The sequence below is a fragment of the Mustela erminea genome, chromosome 2, assembly GCF_009829155.1.
Source record: "Mustela erminea isolate mMusErm1 chromosome 2, mMusErm1.Pri, whole genome shotgun sequence".
Lineage (NCBI taxonomy): Eukaryota > Metazoa > Chordata > Mammalia > Carnivora > Mustelidae > Mustela > Mustela erminea.
Window position 1 is genome coordinate 70,177,676 of NC_045615.1, and position 20,049 is coordinate 70,197,724.

At 34.0% G+C, this 20,049-nt stretch overlaps 1 protein-coding gene across 18 annotated transcripts in view; it reads right to left on the bottom strand.

The window, feature by feature from the left end:
• CAMK2D (calcium/calmodulin dependent protein kinase II delta) overlaps window positions 1–20,049 on the bottom strand; it is a 342,624-nt gene that overhangs the window by 224,833 nt on the left and 97,742 nt on the right. For all 18 annotated transcript variants that reach the window (XM_032333246.1, XM_032333240.1, XM_032333255.1 and 15 more), the window contains exon 3: window positions 15,900–15,959. In XM_032333246.1, coding sequence (XP_032189137.1) covers window positions 15,900–15,959 — 60 coding nt within the window. The remainder of the gene's footprint in view (window positions 1–15,899; window positions 15,960–20,049) is intronic.

Consider the following 20,049-nt stretch of genomic DNA (forward strand, 5'->3'; position numbering starts at 1 on the left):
ACAGATCAGGAACCTCTCCCTCTCCTGGGGCCCAGAGGGGCTGGGGCAGAGCAAGTGAGAAGGAGAGAAGAAGAGCTAAGATCAGGAAGGTAAAGGGGCAGGTGAGCCTTGTATAAGGCCTCAGACCATTGTGAGGGCTCTCGGACTTGTCCCCTGAGTAAAGTAGAAAGACACTAACCAGCTTCTGAGCTGAGGAGAGACATGGTCAGACTTACAGTGACCAGAAGAATCCTGTTAAAACTAAGTGGAATTTGCCACTTCACTAAACATTAAAATGTTCCCAAATTAATAACAAGTAACTACAATATAAACATGCCCCTTCACTTACTGTCTCAAAAAATAACATTTTCTAGTTTTTGGAAAAACCTTGGGAAAGTTACATTTTTTCATTTTATTGAGAGATGCTTTGCAACTGCTACATTGACACGTCACTGATTTGGATTAACTGAGAAGACCTGCCCCAAATTACTTAAAAGATTAAATGATCCATTTTATTTAAATAAATTTTATTATCTTTAGCATGGAAGGAAGAATGCAGGCTTGCCAAAATTGCCTCGGTTAAAATATGTTTTAAACAGATTTCTTTGGGGGTCTGGAAGAAGGAAAAGGAGAGGGAGAGAATCTTAAGCAGCCTCCACGCCCAGCATTGAGGCCAATGTGGGACTCCATCTCACCACCCTGAGATCATGACCTGAGCCAAAATCAAAAAGTCAGATGCTCAACTGACTGAGCCATACAGGCATTCCAAATAAACAGATTTTTAAAGGATTTAATTAGTATATGTCAGCACTAGTCTATGCTAGGTTAACTTCTGCTTACAATGAAATCTCTATGCTTTGCTTTAATTAGATATTTCTAAACTATGTCAAAAGCAGTTTATTCTCTATACTAGATACATAAACCAAAATGTTACATTATTCATTTTCTTTTTTTAAAAAGATTTTATTTATTTATCTGACAGAGAGATACACAGTGAGAGAGGGAACAGAAGTAGGGGGAGCGGGAGAGGAAGAAGGAGCCTTCCCCTGGAGCAGGGAGCCCATACGGGGCTGGATCCCAGGACTCCAGGATCATGATTTGAGCTGAAGGCAGACACTTAATGACTGAGCCACCCAGGTGCACTAGATTATTCATTTTCTTAACAAATTCTTTGGATGGGGGGGTATATTAGTAATCTAGAGGTATAAATAGGCATAAATAAATATAAGACTAGTTTAGTTCAGTTTCTGCCCAGATTTTTTTTTTTTTTAGATTTTATTTATTTATTTACTAGAAAGAGGGAGCGGGAACAGAGAGAGAGAGAACACAAATCGGGGGAGAGCAGAGGGAGATGCAGGCTCCCCGCTGAGCAGGGAGCCCAATTTGGGGCTCGATCCTAGGACCCCGGGATCATGACCTGAGCTGATGGACACTTAACCAACTGAGCCACCCAGGTGCCTCAGTCCAGCCAGTTTAAATACAAGTGAGCCTAGATGGTATTTCTCCCCTTCTACGGTCAGGCACATCCCCAACCCAAAATGCACACCCATAATAAGACAGGAGTGGGAAGTGGAGAGAGAAACTTGTAAATCTTTTTTACGTGAATTACAAGGTCATTAAGACTAACGTGAGAATCACATTTAGGATAAGAGACCACTGAACTATATTTCTTCAAAATAAGGTTTGTTCCATTTTAATTTGAAATCTATGGGATATGGTCCATATTTGGGCTCTACTAGTCTATGAAATATTTCAAACTACATGAAAAATTTGGTGTTAATATGCAATTTTGTGGATAAGAATCACCTTTGGTGTTAATATGCAATTTTGTGGATAAGAAGAATCTATGTTCAGATAAAAAAGTTTATCTGAACAAGATTCAAGATCCAAAAAGGATAAAATCAAAATGATTCATAATGAAGATAAAATTATTTCCCAGAGAATTACTTCTCTTTTTATGATTCTTGGGAAATACTCTCCTCATTTTACTTCAATACTAACTTAAATAGTTTACTAGTTTACTCCTCACTTTAAATTTAAAAAAAAAAAACTTCAAATATATAAATATCCTTTTTCAATGATTTAGGAAAAAACACCAATATTCTAATCTGTGACTACATTTCATTTATGGCTGACATTGAAATTTGTTCTTTATTTTTCTACTCTTCGGTTAAAAGGGAATATTCTAGAAATCTCTGTTCACAGGATAGTCTATGTAAGTGTCATTGCTTACTTGTCCTTCACTTAAGGGGACATATTGACTATTTTCTTCTTAATATATATAAAAAATTGCATGGGTCCAGAGCTAAACCAAGTAGTCTAGCTCTTTGTCATATTGTTGTTATTGTTGTTGTTATCTTAAATCAGGCCTTCCCAATCTCAGCACTATTAATATTTTGGACCAAATAATTCACTCTTGGGAGATGCTGTCTTATCCAGTATAGGATATTAGTGGCATCTGTGCCCTCTCTTGGACTAATGCCAGATGGACACCTCCAGTTCTAATGACCTAAACACACAGTGCCAAAATATCCCTAGGAAGAGGAAAGAATAAATGCTACAAAATCTCCCAAGGTTGAAAACCTACCTTAAATCAATACTTCCTTGGCTTTTGGGGATGGGGGAAGGGGAATGGCCTTTTCTCATTTTATGAATGTATTCTTGTCCATATTATGAATGTATTCTTAGAAAGTGACCAGGAGATGTAATTTAATTTTAAAGGGCAGATTTATAAAAGGAATATCAAAAGAAAAGGTCACTGTAATATCTACAGATATGAGAATACAAATCTGAGACACTGGAAAACCATATTTTATCAGAGCTCTTCTCTTGTCATGTTCCAGCAAATAAGTTTAAATATGTATCTGGTTACTACCAGTTTCTAACGAGACATTGTTTGGAGGATGGCAACTGGAAGAAGGAAAAATATGATCTTCAATATAGTAATTTTATTATAGCTCCAACAAAATTAAGCCTATTAAGCAAACATAGTCTTGGTCCTTTCCTTACAGATATAAGAGCAAAAACTGATATAAGCCTATCTAAAATCAACACATTTAAACTATTATTGCTAAAATGAAGCTTAAATTGTTATTTTTATACTATTTTGTCCCCAAATGTAACTTCCTTTTTTCATCCAAAATAAAATTTTAAATATTTTATGTTTGTTTTAAAGCACATTCAGATTAAAAATAATCTAAGAATATTACTATTGTTATTGTTCTTAAAAAATAATTTTCATGCCCCTCATGACTAGGTATTACTGATCACCTATCTTTGACCCTCTTCATAATACAATGCTGTGTGCATTTATCCACTTTTACTCTCCTACATGTAAATGTCTCCAAAATACATATTCACAGTCTCTAGAGCTCTATGCAGTATCCCACACATAAGTCAAATAGGTTATATCCTAATTAAAGTAATTATCAAGTTACTAAGTCATTTAAAAGATATATGCTTCATTAAAGCATGAGAGATCCATGAAAAGTGAGCCTTACTCTAGTTGACAGAATGTGGGGGAACATTCTAGAAATGTTCAGCTAGAGTTACGCTATAAAGTTGGTGCAGTAACTATCTTATTTATTCAAAAGATACTGTGAGCATCCAACTTGACAATCTTTATTTCCTGCATGAAAAAAAAAAAAAAAAGGATACAAAACCAAAAGTCCAGTTACATTCTCTTCGCCCTAGGAGGGATGGTCATAACCATTGCCAACCACTTCCATCCTGAAGAGGAATGCCCAAATGGGGAAAAGCTAAGAGTTTTTAGCAAAAAGTAAATGATCAGGGTCTTATGGATGTTGTTTGCTATTTCTATTATTCCTTCTTTGTCCATGGCCCCCCTTAAAAGGTACTTCCCAATCTTTAAAAAATACTTTCATTAGGGGTGCCTGGGTGACACAGTTGGGTAAGCCTCCAACTCTTGGTTTCAGATCAGGTCGTGATCTCAGTGTTGTGAGATTGAGCCCCAGGTTAGAGTGTGCTTGGGATTCTCCCTCCCTCTCCCTCTGTCCCTCCTGCTTGTGTTCTCTCTCAATTAAATAAATAAATCTTTTTAAAAAAAATAATGTCAGCATGTTCTTAAATCAACTAAGTTTCTAATTTCTCCCAACTACCTTTTCCTCCTTTGTTCCTTATTCTTAATAAAATCAATATCTCTCCAGTCACCCAAATTAAAAACCTCTGAGAAACCACTTTCTATCTTACTCATTTATCACAATTTAACTACTGCCCAAGATCTCATAATTCTACCTTCACATTATGTCTAGTATCTTTACCTTTTTTGCCATCTCTGTTCCCATTATCATGGTTCAGGAATTCATCATTTGCCTTATATATAAATTAACTGTCTTAATATATAAATTAAACATGGTTCAGGAATTCATCATTTGCCTTATATATAAATTAATTAAATATCAAGACTTTCAAATACTCTTTTAACACAAATTTCTCCCGACTCCAGAAAGTCATGTGTATTACTGCCAAAATTGTTTTCCTAAGAAACCAATAAAATCATATGAGTCAAATAAATAAGTCTTTAATAATTCCTCATTTATAAAGATTAGAGATCAAACACTTCAGCAGAGAAAAGTCAAAAGACTCTGTTATAATTCCCAATCAAGCTTTATAACCAGCAAATCCAGTTACTCCAGTCATTCTGATTTTCTATCATTCTTCAAGTGTACCATGAACTTTTAAAACTGATTTTTTCCTTTTGTTTTCATTTACCGCTATTGAGTACAATACCTACTTCTTTATGGCAAACATTCTTTTCATTATCCAGTGTATTTCAATTAAAATTCTTAGTTTATTCCTTAGTGCTCTCATGGCACCTTAGTAATAGCGTCATTAAAATACATAACCACATTATATTTTAGTTGCACACAGAACTATCTGCCCTCCAAAATCATGAACTTGTGGCCAAGGACTATGGCTCATTCGTCCTTGTAATGATCTTTCAGTATTTTAACTCCAATAGAGTTAGCAGTATTCAACTAAATGCTTAATACTAATCACTGGGAATAGAGAAAACATGCAGATTATATATACTTTCGTTTTGCTCATTTTTTTTTTCATTTTACCTTTACCCAGGCTGGTATTATTCTTAACTCTGAAATCAAATATGGATTTAAAAAAAAGATTAATCCAATGGATTGTTTCAAGAAACTGGAAAAAAAATAATAGGTAGAAAGAAACGAAATCAGTATATTTTATTATATTTTTCATAAGCTTTTAAGAAATATTTTTAGAGCTGGGGCATCTGGGTGGCTCCATCAGTTTAGCAACAGCCTTCAGCTCAGGTCATGATCCCAGGGTCAGGGATTGAGCCCTACATTAGGCTCCATGCTCAGGGGGGAGCCTGCTTCTCCCTCTTCCTTTGCTCCTCCCCACTACTCATGCTTGCTCTCTCTCTAATAAATAAATAAAATCTTTAAAAAAAATTTTCAGATCTAATTAAAATATAACACTAGGCTTCACCACTTTAATTTGAAAGTGAGAGCTCTGCTCTTAGTGAAAAAACAGATAAACAATTAAAGCATAGTTGTGTATGTTTTTTAATAAATATCCAATGTAAACTCATCTATATGTGCAAAAATACTGATACCAAAGGAAATCACAATTCAGGATATACTTATGGGGAGGGTTACACAATTTGTTTCCAATTTTCATAAGTCAATTCTGAGTAGAACAAATGAAAGACAAGATTTCCTACGCTTCAAAATAAGAGATTCATAAAAATTATTGCCATCTACCTCAGTAATTAACATTGTAGGCTACAGAAATTTTTCTTATACTGAGCCTTTGGTTGAACTATCTACAAAATAAATTCATGACTAAAAGCTGAAAGTAATATTTAAAGAATAAACTACAAAAACTACTGAACTTCAATAGTGTGAACAAAATCTTACCAAATAACTTCTATTATTTTATAGGAAATATGTTATAAATTACTACAGAAGTACAAAATGTGAAAGAATAAGAGGAAGAATTCAAGTCATATAACTGCATGTACCTAATTCTTCAACATAAGCCATTAGCTTTTTAAACTAAATAATCATCAAAATGAATTTATCAAATAATAATCTGACATAATCATTACTCTATGGCAAGCTCATTAGATCTAGGGAAGTTTTTGTGAAGCAGATGCAAATCAAATACAAAGAGCAAACACTTCTACCTGTGGAACATTTTAAAAGAGAATGAATTCTTATTTTCAAATTTATAAGTAATAGGAATATAGAGTTACCTCCCCTAAAATGGCAACTTTAAACCATGGTTTACATTACAAATGCTAGAAATGAATGCTATAACTGGACTCTAAATTATACTTTCAAAAGTTATCTCAAAACTCTAAATTAGTATTCCCTCTGTATTCTGTTAAAATACATTACAAGCAAAACTAAATAAATAAAATAAGCTATAAGCAATGATTGCTTAAAACACCTGCCTCCCCCCATATACATAACATACAACTCCAAGGGCTTATCTGATTTTAGAAATCCACCATCTCATAAGTGTTATATCCTGATCTTTTTTCTACAATTTAAAGAAGAGCTTTTTAAAAAATTTGTCATATGTTACACATCAATTACTGTTGTTGGTTTGTTTCCTTAACCTTCATTGTTTTCTGACAAATATTTGTCATTCATTTTCCCATCAATAAGAAGAGAGTAAAAAGGAGTCTTGCATGGCAAGTAAATAATTAATTCAGGGCCAGATACAACCACTTAAAAGGTTTTGCATAAAGACACTGAAAATTATTGTCATTAAAACATAATTAGTTCTATAATATCTGCATTTTCCTGAAGTGTTTCAATAATCTTATGTTATTTCCCCCTAGAGTAAGGACTAGAAATAAACAGTAAAATTACATAATATCTCTAGGAAAACAGTCTGCTGTTATTACAACCAATCTTCATAAAATCTGGATGTTCTTCACTTATTAAATAACAATGTGACTAATTTAGAGTTCTACAACCAAAGGCAACACAGTGTGGTGTTGAAGAGTATAGATGGTGATACCAGGCTGTGCAGGCTGGAATCTCAACTCTACTACTTACTAGCTGTCTGACCTTAGTTGACTCTGTAACCCGTTTGGGCTTTCTATTCCTTGTCTGTAAAATGGAGACAAGAATGACACTTGTTTGTTTTGAAGATTAAAAGTCTGGATGTTTGGAAAACATTTAGATTAGTATCTGATAACACAGTTAACAGCTCTGCTATTAATTGTAGTGACAAAGTTCACTAGAATTCCAACCCAATTTTTTTTTCTTTTATTCAGCTCATTTTCAAATCTTAACACAATAGCTTATTGTATCTAAGTTTATTTTTATTGTCAAAACCATCAAAAGAAAGGGAAAGAACAATGATTTTTAAGTGATGAAGAGATTCCTCCGCTCCTTTCAGCATTTCCAGGCAACAAGAGCTTTTCTTACCCAGGGTGAGGTAAGGGAGTGGAGAGTGATTCTGTATAGCCCCAGCCAAACAAGCAAGTAAAGAAACAAAAAGGTGCTAGTAATGTTGGGAATTATTTTTTTCTTTCAAAGTTTCAGTTTAGGGGACAATTCTGAGCCCAAGAAACTATTACAAGCTTCTAATATTCTGGTAAAAGATTCTACCCTGAACATAGTGAAGACAGGACAAGATGGAAATAATAGGTTTAGTAAAATAAAACAGAGGATATATTTGAGTATTATGCATTGACAGATCAAAATGCTCTATCCAGTAAGTCCAAATCACAAACTGTCCTTCATTTGTAATAGGAGAATCATTTTTTTCTCCACAGTTTCATATGAAATCCAACGATTCTAATATAACTCAGGGAAGTGGCCATTTCATTGATATATGGAAAAATAATTTATTTACAGAGGAGTCAATAAAAATGGATTCATATCCAAACTCATCAATTAAAAGAGAATTTAAAATGTTATCTTGTATCAATAATTTTTATATCCATATTTTATCTTTCTACTAAATAGTCTGTTTACTTAAGGTGATGATGAATTTAACTTTCGACCAGGAATTGTGAAGGGTACATCACTGGTACCATATTAAATGAATAAAAGAAAAAAAAGAAAAAGCTACAGTAGATAATGAGAAATTTTGAGAATAATTATTTGCTGGGAAAAAATATCTCTGTGCTATTTCTCACATTTGTTAAGAAAGGGTAATCAATTCTGCAGACAGTAAGATATTCTGAGAAGTAATTTAGCCTTCACATCAAATAATCAAGATAAAGAGGTGAGATTTAATCAAACAAAAGGTGAACATAAAACAAGAGTACCTTGCTTTTTCACTACTGAATTATATTAAATTACCTTTTATCTAATGTTGAAAAGTTGGTAGAGCAAGTTGTTTAGCAACAAAAATTACTTATTCTTGTATAATTACAAACTTATGAATATTAGGCATAATTGTCAATAATGGGGGAGGTCATAGAGAAAAACTTTAAGTATTATTTTCTTGCAATGTTCAATTTTTCATAACACTGAAAAAGACTTGAGTGTCATTTGAAATCATTAACTTTGTTTTCTCAGCATATCAATTAACATTTACTCTGCACTAACTCTGTTCTCCTTTCCCATAGGACTCTTTCAAATTATTCAAAACTGAAATATTGTAGCAACAGATGTACATATAAGGCAGTTTAATCATTTGATAACTAACTACTGGGAATATTTAAGATAAGTTTTTACTGAATTTAAGCTTGTCCATATAATATGATTAGAGCAGTTTCTTATAAATTCTAGCGACCTGGAAGAGGACTGCAGGTAGAGTAGAACAAAAAGGTAAAATGTTAAAAGCAAAAAAAAAAAAAAAAAAAAAAAATGAAAATTAGAGGTATGATATTTAACTCATGGATTATTTGCAAAAAATAGGTAGATCTAAGATTGAGGTTAAAATATTAATTTTATGGTATTACACCAGGCCTCCTAAGGTCAGGGAAAAGGAAAAACACTGCATGCAAAGCAAATTGTGCATTTTTTTTTTATAATTTTTTTTTAATTTTATTTATTTATCAGAGAGAGAGAGGGGGAGAGAGTGAGCACAGGCAGACAGAATGGCAGGCAGAGGTGGAGGGAGAAGCAGGCTCCCCACTGAGCTAGGAGCCCGATGTGGGACTCGATCCCAGGACGCTGGGATCATGACCCGAGCCGAAGGCAGCTGCTTAACCAACTGAGCCACCCAGGCGTCCCAAATTGTGCATTTTTAATCCCCCTGGAGATCCGCAAGTGACCTTGGGCATTACCTTCCTACTGAAACCTCCAAAATTCCATGTGCAGAATCTACGCTGGATTTAGGTAATTCCTAAGGGTTCTTCCAGTTTCACATTTTAGGAAAAGGAAATTATGTATATCCTAGATACCATAAATTATCCCTCCTGAGCATGGAAAACCTGCTTATACAGTAAGTAAAGGCTTTATATATTTTCTAATCTCTACCTGTCAGCATATGGAACTTTATGTATTGTTATATATGTCAAACCATAAAAGCTGTTATGTATATTTTTATGGAATGTGTGGCTCCATAACAGAATAGACAGGTATTACTTACGTTCACCCAAAGTTTTCTTTTCTTCTATTAGTATTGGAAGTTTTTAACTTACTGTGGGTTTTTTCCCTATTTGGGGGGAGGGTTGATTTGAAGCAAAAACAACTTCAAAATTCTCCTCAAAAGGGAAAATTATTACCAATGCCTTTTCAATCTTGCTGCTGCACAGGTTCCCTTAAACATGAATACCTCTTTATACATCATTAAAGAACTGTGACTTTGGATAAGTCATATAGGTACAGAAAATTTTAGTTTCCTCAATTATAAAAAAAATGTGAGAGTTTATACTAATTAACTATAAGATCTTTGTTACTGCAATATTGTGATTCTCTGATTATATATATATATACACATATACACACATGTGTATATATGGATATATGAATATATAGGACTATACATGTATGTGTATATGAATGATACATAAAAGTTTTTGAAATGTTTTTCCACTGTTGAGTATATATCTCTCAGGAAAAATCTACTAGACATTAAGAAATGATCCATTAGTCAGTATATGGTATAGGTAATGCCCCTTAATAATTTACCCAACTGTTTATTTACATTAAGTATCTTCCAAAGTTTATTAACTCCTCACCAAAAAGATGAACTACCTAGTTCTCCCTAATAATTCTAAGAAAATAAAATGGCAAATATTTTCTCTGCTTTACAAAGAGAGCAACTAGACATTAATAAGCAAATGGAATATGCTTCAGCAGTTCATTGGACAGACTCAGTGTCGGAAGCAGAATAAAGTGGAGTTCACTTAGTCTATAGACTTTTCCATTAATACCACGTCTTTATCTATTATGCCTTACAACAATGAATGAGTGTGTTTATGTGTTTTGGTGCAATGACTGAGAGAGCTGGTAGGAAGGTGATAATCATTAAGATATTATGATGTGATCTCAGAATGGTTAACTCATTGTACTAGAAGCCCAGGGCACTAGAGCAGACTAGTTCCTTTTTATTAAAGGCCACATAGCCTTTCCTTTAGCTCTCTAGCTACTGGGATTCATTGAGCCATATCACTCACTAAAGGGCTTACCTTACAAAGGAGATATTGATCTTCTACAAATATAAATGTTCCCTTACACTTTCAAAAACATCTTGCTCTTTCTGAAGTCTACACAAAGTGTAAATTCAGGTCTTTAGAGAATGGGATAGCCTAGCCACAAAATTTATCATCCCACCAACTGAAAAGTTGTCTCAAATATTGATCTCCTTACAAATAAAGAATAAGTGGTTATCTTCTCCCTTGAAACCTCAGATGAATCAGATCAAAGTTCCTGATATTTTCTCTTTTCCTTTCCTGGCCCACTTCTTTTCAGATTTATACAGTTGCATTAAATGAGCATTTTTGCCTGATCTCCCTAGTTTCTCTTGTTTTGAGTTATTTGGATTTTGCCATAGGTTTAAAAAAATTCCTCAGTAATAATGCTTATCAAAAAACAAGTACAAAAACAGTGAAAATATAAAATAATTTTGAGAACAATTTGGCTATTACCTCAAGTACTTTATTTCACTGCCTTAAAGTTTTTTCCTTCACTTACTGGATATGCTAACATATAGCTCAAATTATTTGACTTATTACATATCTGTTTATAACTCAAGAGAAAATAATCCCATTTTATTAAAATAAAGGATATCATAATGATAAAAAAATAAGCTAATTAATAGAAGCTTGAGGTAAAATCCTTTTGCCAAATTGATTCAACACCTCAAGAGAAGGTTAACTATAATCTTTCTCATTTGGGGATCAAACAAAATAGTCTGTCTAGCTCCTCTGAAGACAGAGCAAAGATGGAGCTGCTTAGGAAATTGCCTACACTCCTAAATTTGTTGAGCCAAAAAGTGCATGGTACTTTTCATGAACTATGAGGAGCACACAGAAAGGAGATCTATTTAAATTCTTACCGAAAAGATGGAGCCAAGGGTGATAAACACTGGATTCTAATGAAACTAATGGGGCACTATTATCTCTGATTGTGCTCATGTGACTACAATCCATTTTACACACAGCAGGCAGAACAAATCAGATGATGCGCTCTTGCTTATCATTCTTCTACTGGCTTCCCACTGCACTTAGAATAAAACCTAAATGCTCTAACCTGATTTCCAGTGCCCTATGTGGTCATGCATCTACCTATCCTTTTGACCCATCTCAGGTCACTCTCTCTCGTTCACTCATGGTAAGCTACACACCAATCCTCTGACTCTCTAACAGGGGAAATTTACTCTGCCTGAAACCCTGTTTCCCTGAGCTTTTCCTTGATGGATTCTTATCTTTTAGATATTAATTTAATATATATATATTTTTTTATTTATTTTTATTTATTTGACAGACAGAGATCACAAGTAGGCAGAGAGGCAGGCAGAGAGAGAGGAGGGGAAGCAGGCTCCCTGACAAGCAGAGAGCCCAATGCGGGGCTTGATTCCAGGACCCTGGGATCATGACCTGAGCTGAAGACAGAGGCTTAACCCACTGAGTCACCCAGGTGCCCCAATTTAAATATGACGCCAGCAGACTATCTTGCCTGACAAGCCACTCAATGTAGTGACAAAGACTATCCCCAAAATTAGGCAGGCTCCTTTGAGCCCTCTTTTTGACTAGGCCTTTTCTTGGGCCCTATACTCAACCTGCCTAAGTTAGTCTTAGCAAAGAATTGTACAAAGCATACTTGCATCTTTGATACGTGATCACCCTTGACATCTGATCAAGTTCTTCATCCCTCACCCTTGATGTCTGAACCTCTGGCCTTCCTTTAATAAGAATCTCGTCAGTAGTTTAGTAAGTTCAGGAAGAATCGCCCTATGTTTGATATCTCCTCTCAGCAATTTTCAATTCTCATTCTGCTCCCTGGCTATAAAACTCCAGTTGTCTTTGCTGTATTTGGAATTGAGCTCAGCTCTTTCTCCTAATACAATAATATTGAATAAAATCTGTCTACTGACTTAAACACATGTCTGATTCTGTTTCTCTTTGATAGTAGTCACCCAATCCCCTGGTGTCAATTTATGCTATTTTACTTCTCTGCAGAGAACTAACCTCTATGACATTATAATGATGGTCATTTGTTTATGGCCTATCTCCTCACACTAGGGTATGACCTTTGAGTAAGCAGAGATACTGTTTCTCTTGATTACTACTTCATCACCAGTGTGCTGAGCCTAGAACATGGCCGGCAATGACCACAATACTAAATAAATTTTATTAAGATAATTTTAAAAATTATGTTTTCATGGTTTGCCTAAATGGTATGAAAATATGTAGAAGAGAATATTGAAAGTTATCATAAGATTTATCAACAAAAGGTAGAAATGAATATAAGAAATATTAAAAGTCATTTCCTTTGGTTTCGTCTTTAGACATCACTGTATTTTCCAAACTTTCCACTGTGTTTTACTTTGAAAATTAGAAAAACATTAAAAAAAAACTAAAGAAAAGAAAGTGGTTTATGAATTACCAATTTTCGTTGGTTTATGTGTTTCTCCAAGAGAAAACTTTTACTTGCAAGTTCCCAGATTATTGATTCTGTGCCAAGAGAAAGGCACACTTAAAAAAAAAAAAAAAAAGTAACAAGCAAAAATTTCACCAGAGGAAAAACTGTCAAAAGTAGTATTTCCTTCCTTCAAGTTTTAAAAGATTTTAAGATAACCTACCACATAACAGAATGGAGGAAAATGAAGAAGAGGTAAGAGTCTCACACTGGGTATCACTTTATCTATTTCAGGAAAATCAAGACCAAATGCTGTTTTCCCTGAGGAAACTGAACCAGTGCGAGTGACTCCTGTGAAGCTGTTAACCAAGAGTGACAAACAGGAGCAGCAGCACTCTGCTTACTGCACTGTTTGCCCCTGCTCTCCAGGATAATCAGATATCCATCATGGCACCTATCTTTAAACCATTCCTTTGTTTACTGCTGCTTATTATTTTTTGACAATTACTATTGGTGTTTAATCATTTCTCTTCAAATGAGTAAATACAACATTGTCAAACTGCATAACATGAAGATTAATTAAGATAATCAATTAAGGTAAAGTAGAATGAAAAATAATTCATCCACATTTCTCCAAATAGAAAAAAAGTTTTGGTGGAATCAACTAGGCAAACTCTTGCCTCAGGGTTTTTACACAAGCTGTTTGTTTCCTCTATCTGTTGATGCTCCCCGCCCCAGGAAGCCAAATGACTTGCTTCCTCCTGTTCTTTTTAAGGTCTTTATTCCAATTTCATTCTCAATTACGTCATCCCAACCAAACTATCTGAAATCATAATCCCCCAACAAAACCAATTTCCACACCCTTGTTTTCCCCCTTAGTACTTATGACAATATAATATCCTATACTTTGCTTATTGTCTGTCTATCCCCAAAATGCAATCTATGTGAGGGCAGGTATAATGGTCTGCTGTATTCCTATTGTATTCCCAGAAAATGAGCTTGCTGAGTGAATGAATAATATGAGTAATTTGCCACTGTTATGAGTTTTGAGTGTGTCTTAGTTTAATCTATTGATTCCCATCTTCCAGTACAGAATCACTACAAAATATCTCTTGTGATTAGAAATGGATCTTGGAATTCAGGACCTGACATTTCTATAGATGCTTCTGTACTCCTGAAATCTTGAAAGATCGAAGAAAATCTCAAGTGAAGTGACCAAAAAGCCACAGCATTGGCGGCTATGGACCACTGAAAAAAATTACATGTAGTGTCAGAGTGTTAATGGTGCTGTCTATGTCAAAAAACTTCAGAAATTTCCCCAGTATACAACTTCCCCTTTGTTAGTAAGCTTATTCTGCATGGGGTTTCAAAATGAAAATTGTTCTTGTTTTAGTTTGAGTGTCTTTAGAATGTCTGACTTTGGTCTCCTAGAGGAAATGAGGACAACCAGTTTTATTTTCTCAAAAAGCAGAGTTTCACAGAAAGACCTCGATTAAAAACAAAACAAAAAACAACTCTTCTTCACAAGAATAACAAAGTGAACCAAACAAAAATTTCATTTTATCTTAATCCTGAGCAAGAACAGTGCTCTCTGAACCATAGTGGGTCATACTGTATAATTTCTCATTAGCCAATATTATGGACTGAATAGTATCTCTCCAAAATTGTGTCTGAACCTTGGGATCTCAGAAAGTGACTGCATTTGAAGTCTTTGAAAGGGCATTTAGGTTAAAATGAGGTCATCGGAGTGGACCCCAATATAATATGATGGTGCTGTTATAAGAAGAAAAATTTACATTAGAGACAAGACCACGTGAAGACATCTATCTTCTGTCAACCCAAGGAGAAGAGTCTCAGAAGAAACAAACCCTAAGACCTTGATCTCAGACTTCTTGCTTACAGAATTATGAGAAAATAAATTTCTATGTTAAAGCCATCTAATCTGTTACACTTTGTTATAACAGCCCTTGCAAAAAAATAAGATAGCCAACCAAGAAATGCCAAAGACCATCAGGTAAAACACTGAAAAAAAGGTAGATTTACATTTCAGAGTTGTTCTCTCTCCAACCAGAAGGTTCATATTAGACAGCTGCTGGTTTGTTCATGCTCCAGATTTACTTGGTAGTGTCCATTCATTCACTTAAGAATCTAAGAAGCATGCAGGGTGCTAGAAACTTCAAGTCAGGAATAGAAATTTAATGGTCCCATTCACAAAAATAGAAGAGCTATAAACTTTCTCAGTGAATGATTTTGCAATTCTACTGCATTATCACTCCTTCTCTCATAACATCTACATCACAAATAATTTGGCTGACAATAAAACTCACAGAGCTGGGGCAGTGACATTGATCTAAAATAATCAACACCACTAACAGAATCATGTTCTTGTTCTTTTCATTGTTTTTCTTTGTATTCTTTTTCTTTCTTTTGTTTCTTCTATTTTTCTTATATTCATCAGTTTTTAAATTTTGAACATTATCTTGTTATTTCATAATTCATGGGGGATAACAGAGAAAAATAATTTTACTAGTTTCTGGAGGAAAATCAATTTAACTATACAAAAAATTCCTTGCAGGATAGGTAAAAAGTAACTTAGCTGACTAAAATAATGACATAAATTCCGTCTCTCCAAACTTCAGCAGCAGCAGCTGAACAATCCTTGAAGATACATAAAAGCACTACCCAATTAATAATACTTTATACTATTTTTAAAGTATTAGTATATTAACTGTTACATTTTGAAAAACATTTCAAAAACTCTTGAAGAATCAAATGTAACCATAACCAAAACCAAAAATTAGGAACTTATTTCTTAAAAGTTGCAAACAGTCTAGATTACTAAAGTAATATTACTAAAGCACATGTTGTGGTTAAAAAATACATAACATAAACATTAACATTTAAAATACATTGGAAAGATTTCCTTACCAATATTGGGGTGCTTCAGAAGACGGCAGATTCTAGCTTCTCTTTCTAGTTTCTGATGATCTGTTTATAAAAAATAAATCACAAGTCTTAGAAAAGAAGGTTAAAAGACAATAAAATAGCATACTGACATAAAGCCTTTACATTTGTGTATCTTTTGATCTTTTGAAAAGTGATAATTTCTTGTATTAACAGTTATAGTTATCTGTAAAAGAGAAAAAGTTGAAAAGAATAAAGGCACACTTGTTTTTAAAAAGAGTGATAATTTGCAATTAGGTAAACATAATATAGTTTAAAAATCTAATTTCCTTTCTTTTTCATTAGCTTGATGCTTGATAGAGTGAGATACAGAATAGAGCTGAATTTAGACAGGGCTGAGAAAACAGGAAAAATATCACAAAATAGTAGTATTCTTTATTTACCTTAAGTATATATTATTATAACAACTTAAATAACCCAATATACACATACACATTTAATCAGAGAATGCCTATCTGGAATTTGAAATACCAAGGAAATAGTGCTAAGTATGGTTCCAGTCTGTCCCCAGTGAATAGGTATTTCCTGTCCAGTCATATTTTCTATCAACTACTCTTCATACAATCGTTGGTCCAACTTCCCAGGTTTTTTTTTTTTAAGATTTTATTTATTTATTTGACAGAGATCACAAGTAGACAGAGAGGCAGGCAGAGAGAGAGGAAGGGAAGCAGGCTCTCTGCTGAGCAGAGAGCCTGACGTGGGGCCTGATCCCAGGACTCTGAGATCATGACCTGAGCCGAAGGCAGAGGCCTCAAACCACTGAGCCACCCAGGCACCCCCTTCCCAGGTTTATGATGCTCTTTATTATATCAGAGACTTCCAAAAATCCCAAACTGCTTGCTCATCTTTACCCTTCTATGTTTCCCTAACCATTTCTTTGAAGGGGCATGAGCACTGTAAACTTGCAGTTTATGAACTATCTGATACTCTTCTTTGGTTTCTTTGTGGTGGTTCATATACATATATTTAGAACCAAAATCACTGGCCAAAGCATAATAATAAATGACAAAAACAAGCAATAACAGAGCAGGAACACACGTTGCCAATAAAGACAGCACTGCAGAATGGTCAATAGTTAAAAGCCTTATATAGATACCTGACTTACACCTTACAATACTCCTCTGAGGATAGGCAATATTATATCTCTATTTTAAAATTATAAACACTAAGGCATAAAGAGGTTAAGTTACTAGTGGCATCTACCTACCAATTCAGCTCTCATTAACTAGAGTCATAAAATAGCCTTAAAAGGAGGAGAGGAACACTTACCTAACTACCCACACATAGTCTAGACCAACAGTTCTCCAACTTTGTGGTCTCAGAACCTCACCACTCTTAAAAATTATCAAGGACCCCAAAGAGTTTTATTCATATGGATTAGATCTATTCATGCTTACTCTATGAGAAGCAAAACTTAAAAAAGAAAAAAGTTAACTATATATCAATTCATTTAAAAAAATAATGAACCCATTACATTAACATAAGTTACTGCATTTAACTTTTAAATGCATGATTTGGTTTTTATTTGGAAGTAACTGAAACTTACAGAAAATTTGAAGAACAGTACTAAAAACACTTATATAACAGATTACTCAGATACATCTATTATTAACATTTTGCCCATTTAAAAAAATTATATTCTATGTATGTATATATGTCTGTGTATGTGTATATGTATTCACATATTTAACACCAAATACATATATATGTGTATGTATACACACATACACACACACACGTGTTTATATTTATACCTAATTTTTTTTCTGAACAATTTGAAGGTAAGTTACAAAGATGAAGGCCTCTTTTGCCCCTAAAATTTCAGTGTATATTACCTTAAAATTGTGGTACTCTTAAAGTCATTGTATAGTTATCAACTTCAGCAAATGCCACATCAATATAATATTTTACCAGCCATATGTTAATTTTGTATATTTAACCAAACGATGCCCTTTATAGGGTTTTTGCCCCCTAATTCAGATCCAGCCTAGGGTCAGATGGAGCATTTAGTTGTCATCTCTCCTTAGTTTCCTTTACTCTGGAGTATTCCCACACTTTTTGTCTTCCATGACCTGAGAGATTTGAAGAATCTTCAAGATTCTGAGAGTTTTGAAGAATACCATGTCTATCTTTTAAAAAGAATGATTCTCAGGGCACCTGGGTGGCTCAGTGGGTTAAGCCTCTGCCTTTGGCTCAGGTCATGATCTCAGGGTCCTGGGACCAGAGCCCTGCACTGGGCTCTCTGCTTGTCAGGGAGCCTGCTTCCCCCTCTCTGCCTGCCTCTCCGCGTACTTGTGATCTCTCTCTCTCTTCAAATAAATAAATAAAATCTTTAAAAAAAAGAAAAGAAAAGAATGATTCTCATTTGTTATTGTCAAATGTTTGCTCATGATTTGATTTAGGCTATGCATTCTCAGCTAGAACACTATCCTCCTCCGGCTGTCACATATGGAAGTATACACTGTCCAACTGCTTCTCAAAAATGGTAACTTTGATTGCCAGGTCAATGTGCTGTTGAATTTCTCTGCTAAATATTCTCTTTTAATTTTTCCTTTGTCACTAATAAAAATATCGTGAGACTTTTTATGGCCAAGAAAACACCCTGGTCTTCATCAAAATTCCCCTATAGATTGTGCATTCTGTGATGATTCCTGCATGAACCAGTCTTTACTATGATAGTAGCAAAATGTTGATTTTCTAACTCCAGCACAATAACATTTTCATGGAAAAATACTGTTATTAAAAAAAAAGGTCAATGACATTATAATAAGAATGTATAAGGACAATTAGTAGCTCGCTTAGAGTAAGCAGAGCATGTTTACCCAATCATTATGTTGTACACCTGAAACTCCTATAACATTGTGTCAATTATACTTAAAAAATGATTTTGAAATGAAAAAAAAAAAAAAAGAAAGAGTAACAAGGTTTTACATCTTTGCCAAATCTCTTTTTGATGTCTGGCTTAACAGAAGACAGCTGTATTCTCCATGTTTGCTTCTATATTCAATCTACTGTACTAGGTTGTTTTGGTTGAAGTATACCAATAGAATCTGAACTTACAAGGGTATGTAGTTGGAAGAGAGTACGTCACAGCCTTTTCAAATAATGGTGTATACTGTTCTCAAAAATCATCCCAAAACTAAACAAGTGATAGTTTTTTAAAGGTTAGTTGCCCTGTGAAATCTGAAACTTTATCAATGTACTTTATGAATTATATCAATAGTCACAAACTTTAATGTTTAAATCAAATTAATTTTCAACATGAATATAATAAATTTTCTAATGTAATAAAATTTTATTCTGCTACATTAAAATTCATTGCTCTTTATTGTACTTCTTTGACACCCAGGCATAATTTTATAACATGATGTACCATTTGGAAAATACTGGTTTAGTATGTTATATGGTTCTTCCAAACATGGACACATTTAATTATGTACTGTTATAAAAACAGTATCACCACTAACATCACCACAACAATTTTTAAATTTGGAATTCCTCATGTTCTCATGGATAAATACAAATTTTCCAAAAGTCTGATTTTTTTTTTTGAAAGCCTGACCTGTGTTATTGCCAATAAATGCAGTCAGTTGTTTTTCATTAAGCAACAGTCTCATTTTGTTCATTTTGAGAAAATGTCTCTCAATAACCTAAGTATGAATAATCATAGTCAGTTTTTCAGTTGTAATTTCAAGTAAAAATGGTACCTCATGAAAGAGTATCTAGTTCAGCTTACAACTCAAACAACTTCAAGGTATTTTTCCTGAGACAACCACTGTATATCAGTATGGAGCAAAAGTGCTTTACACATTCTTCTCATTTAATCATGTAGAATGTTGCAAAGATATATAATCAAAGGTCAAGATTTAATGATGGTAATAATTTTAACTGGTTCATCATGTGAAATCCTCAGTGAAGAAAGGTTTATTTAATCTGTAAGTGCATGGAGCTGAAAAATACAGATGAGTACTATAGTTTGATGTCACTACCTTCATTCATGCAAAGGTCCAGCAATTACATTCACTATTTCTTTTGTATTATCAGTATAAATGTCAAAACACATACACACTCACACAAAGCATACAGTATCTTAGATTTACTATGATAGTAGTTT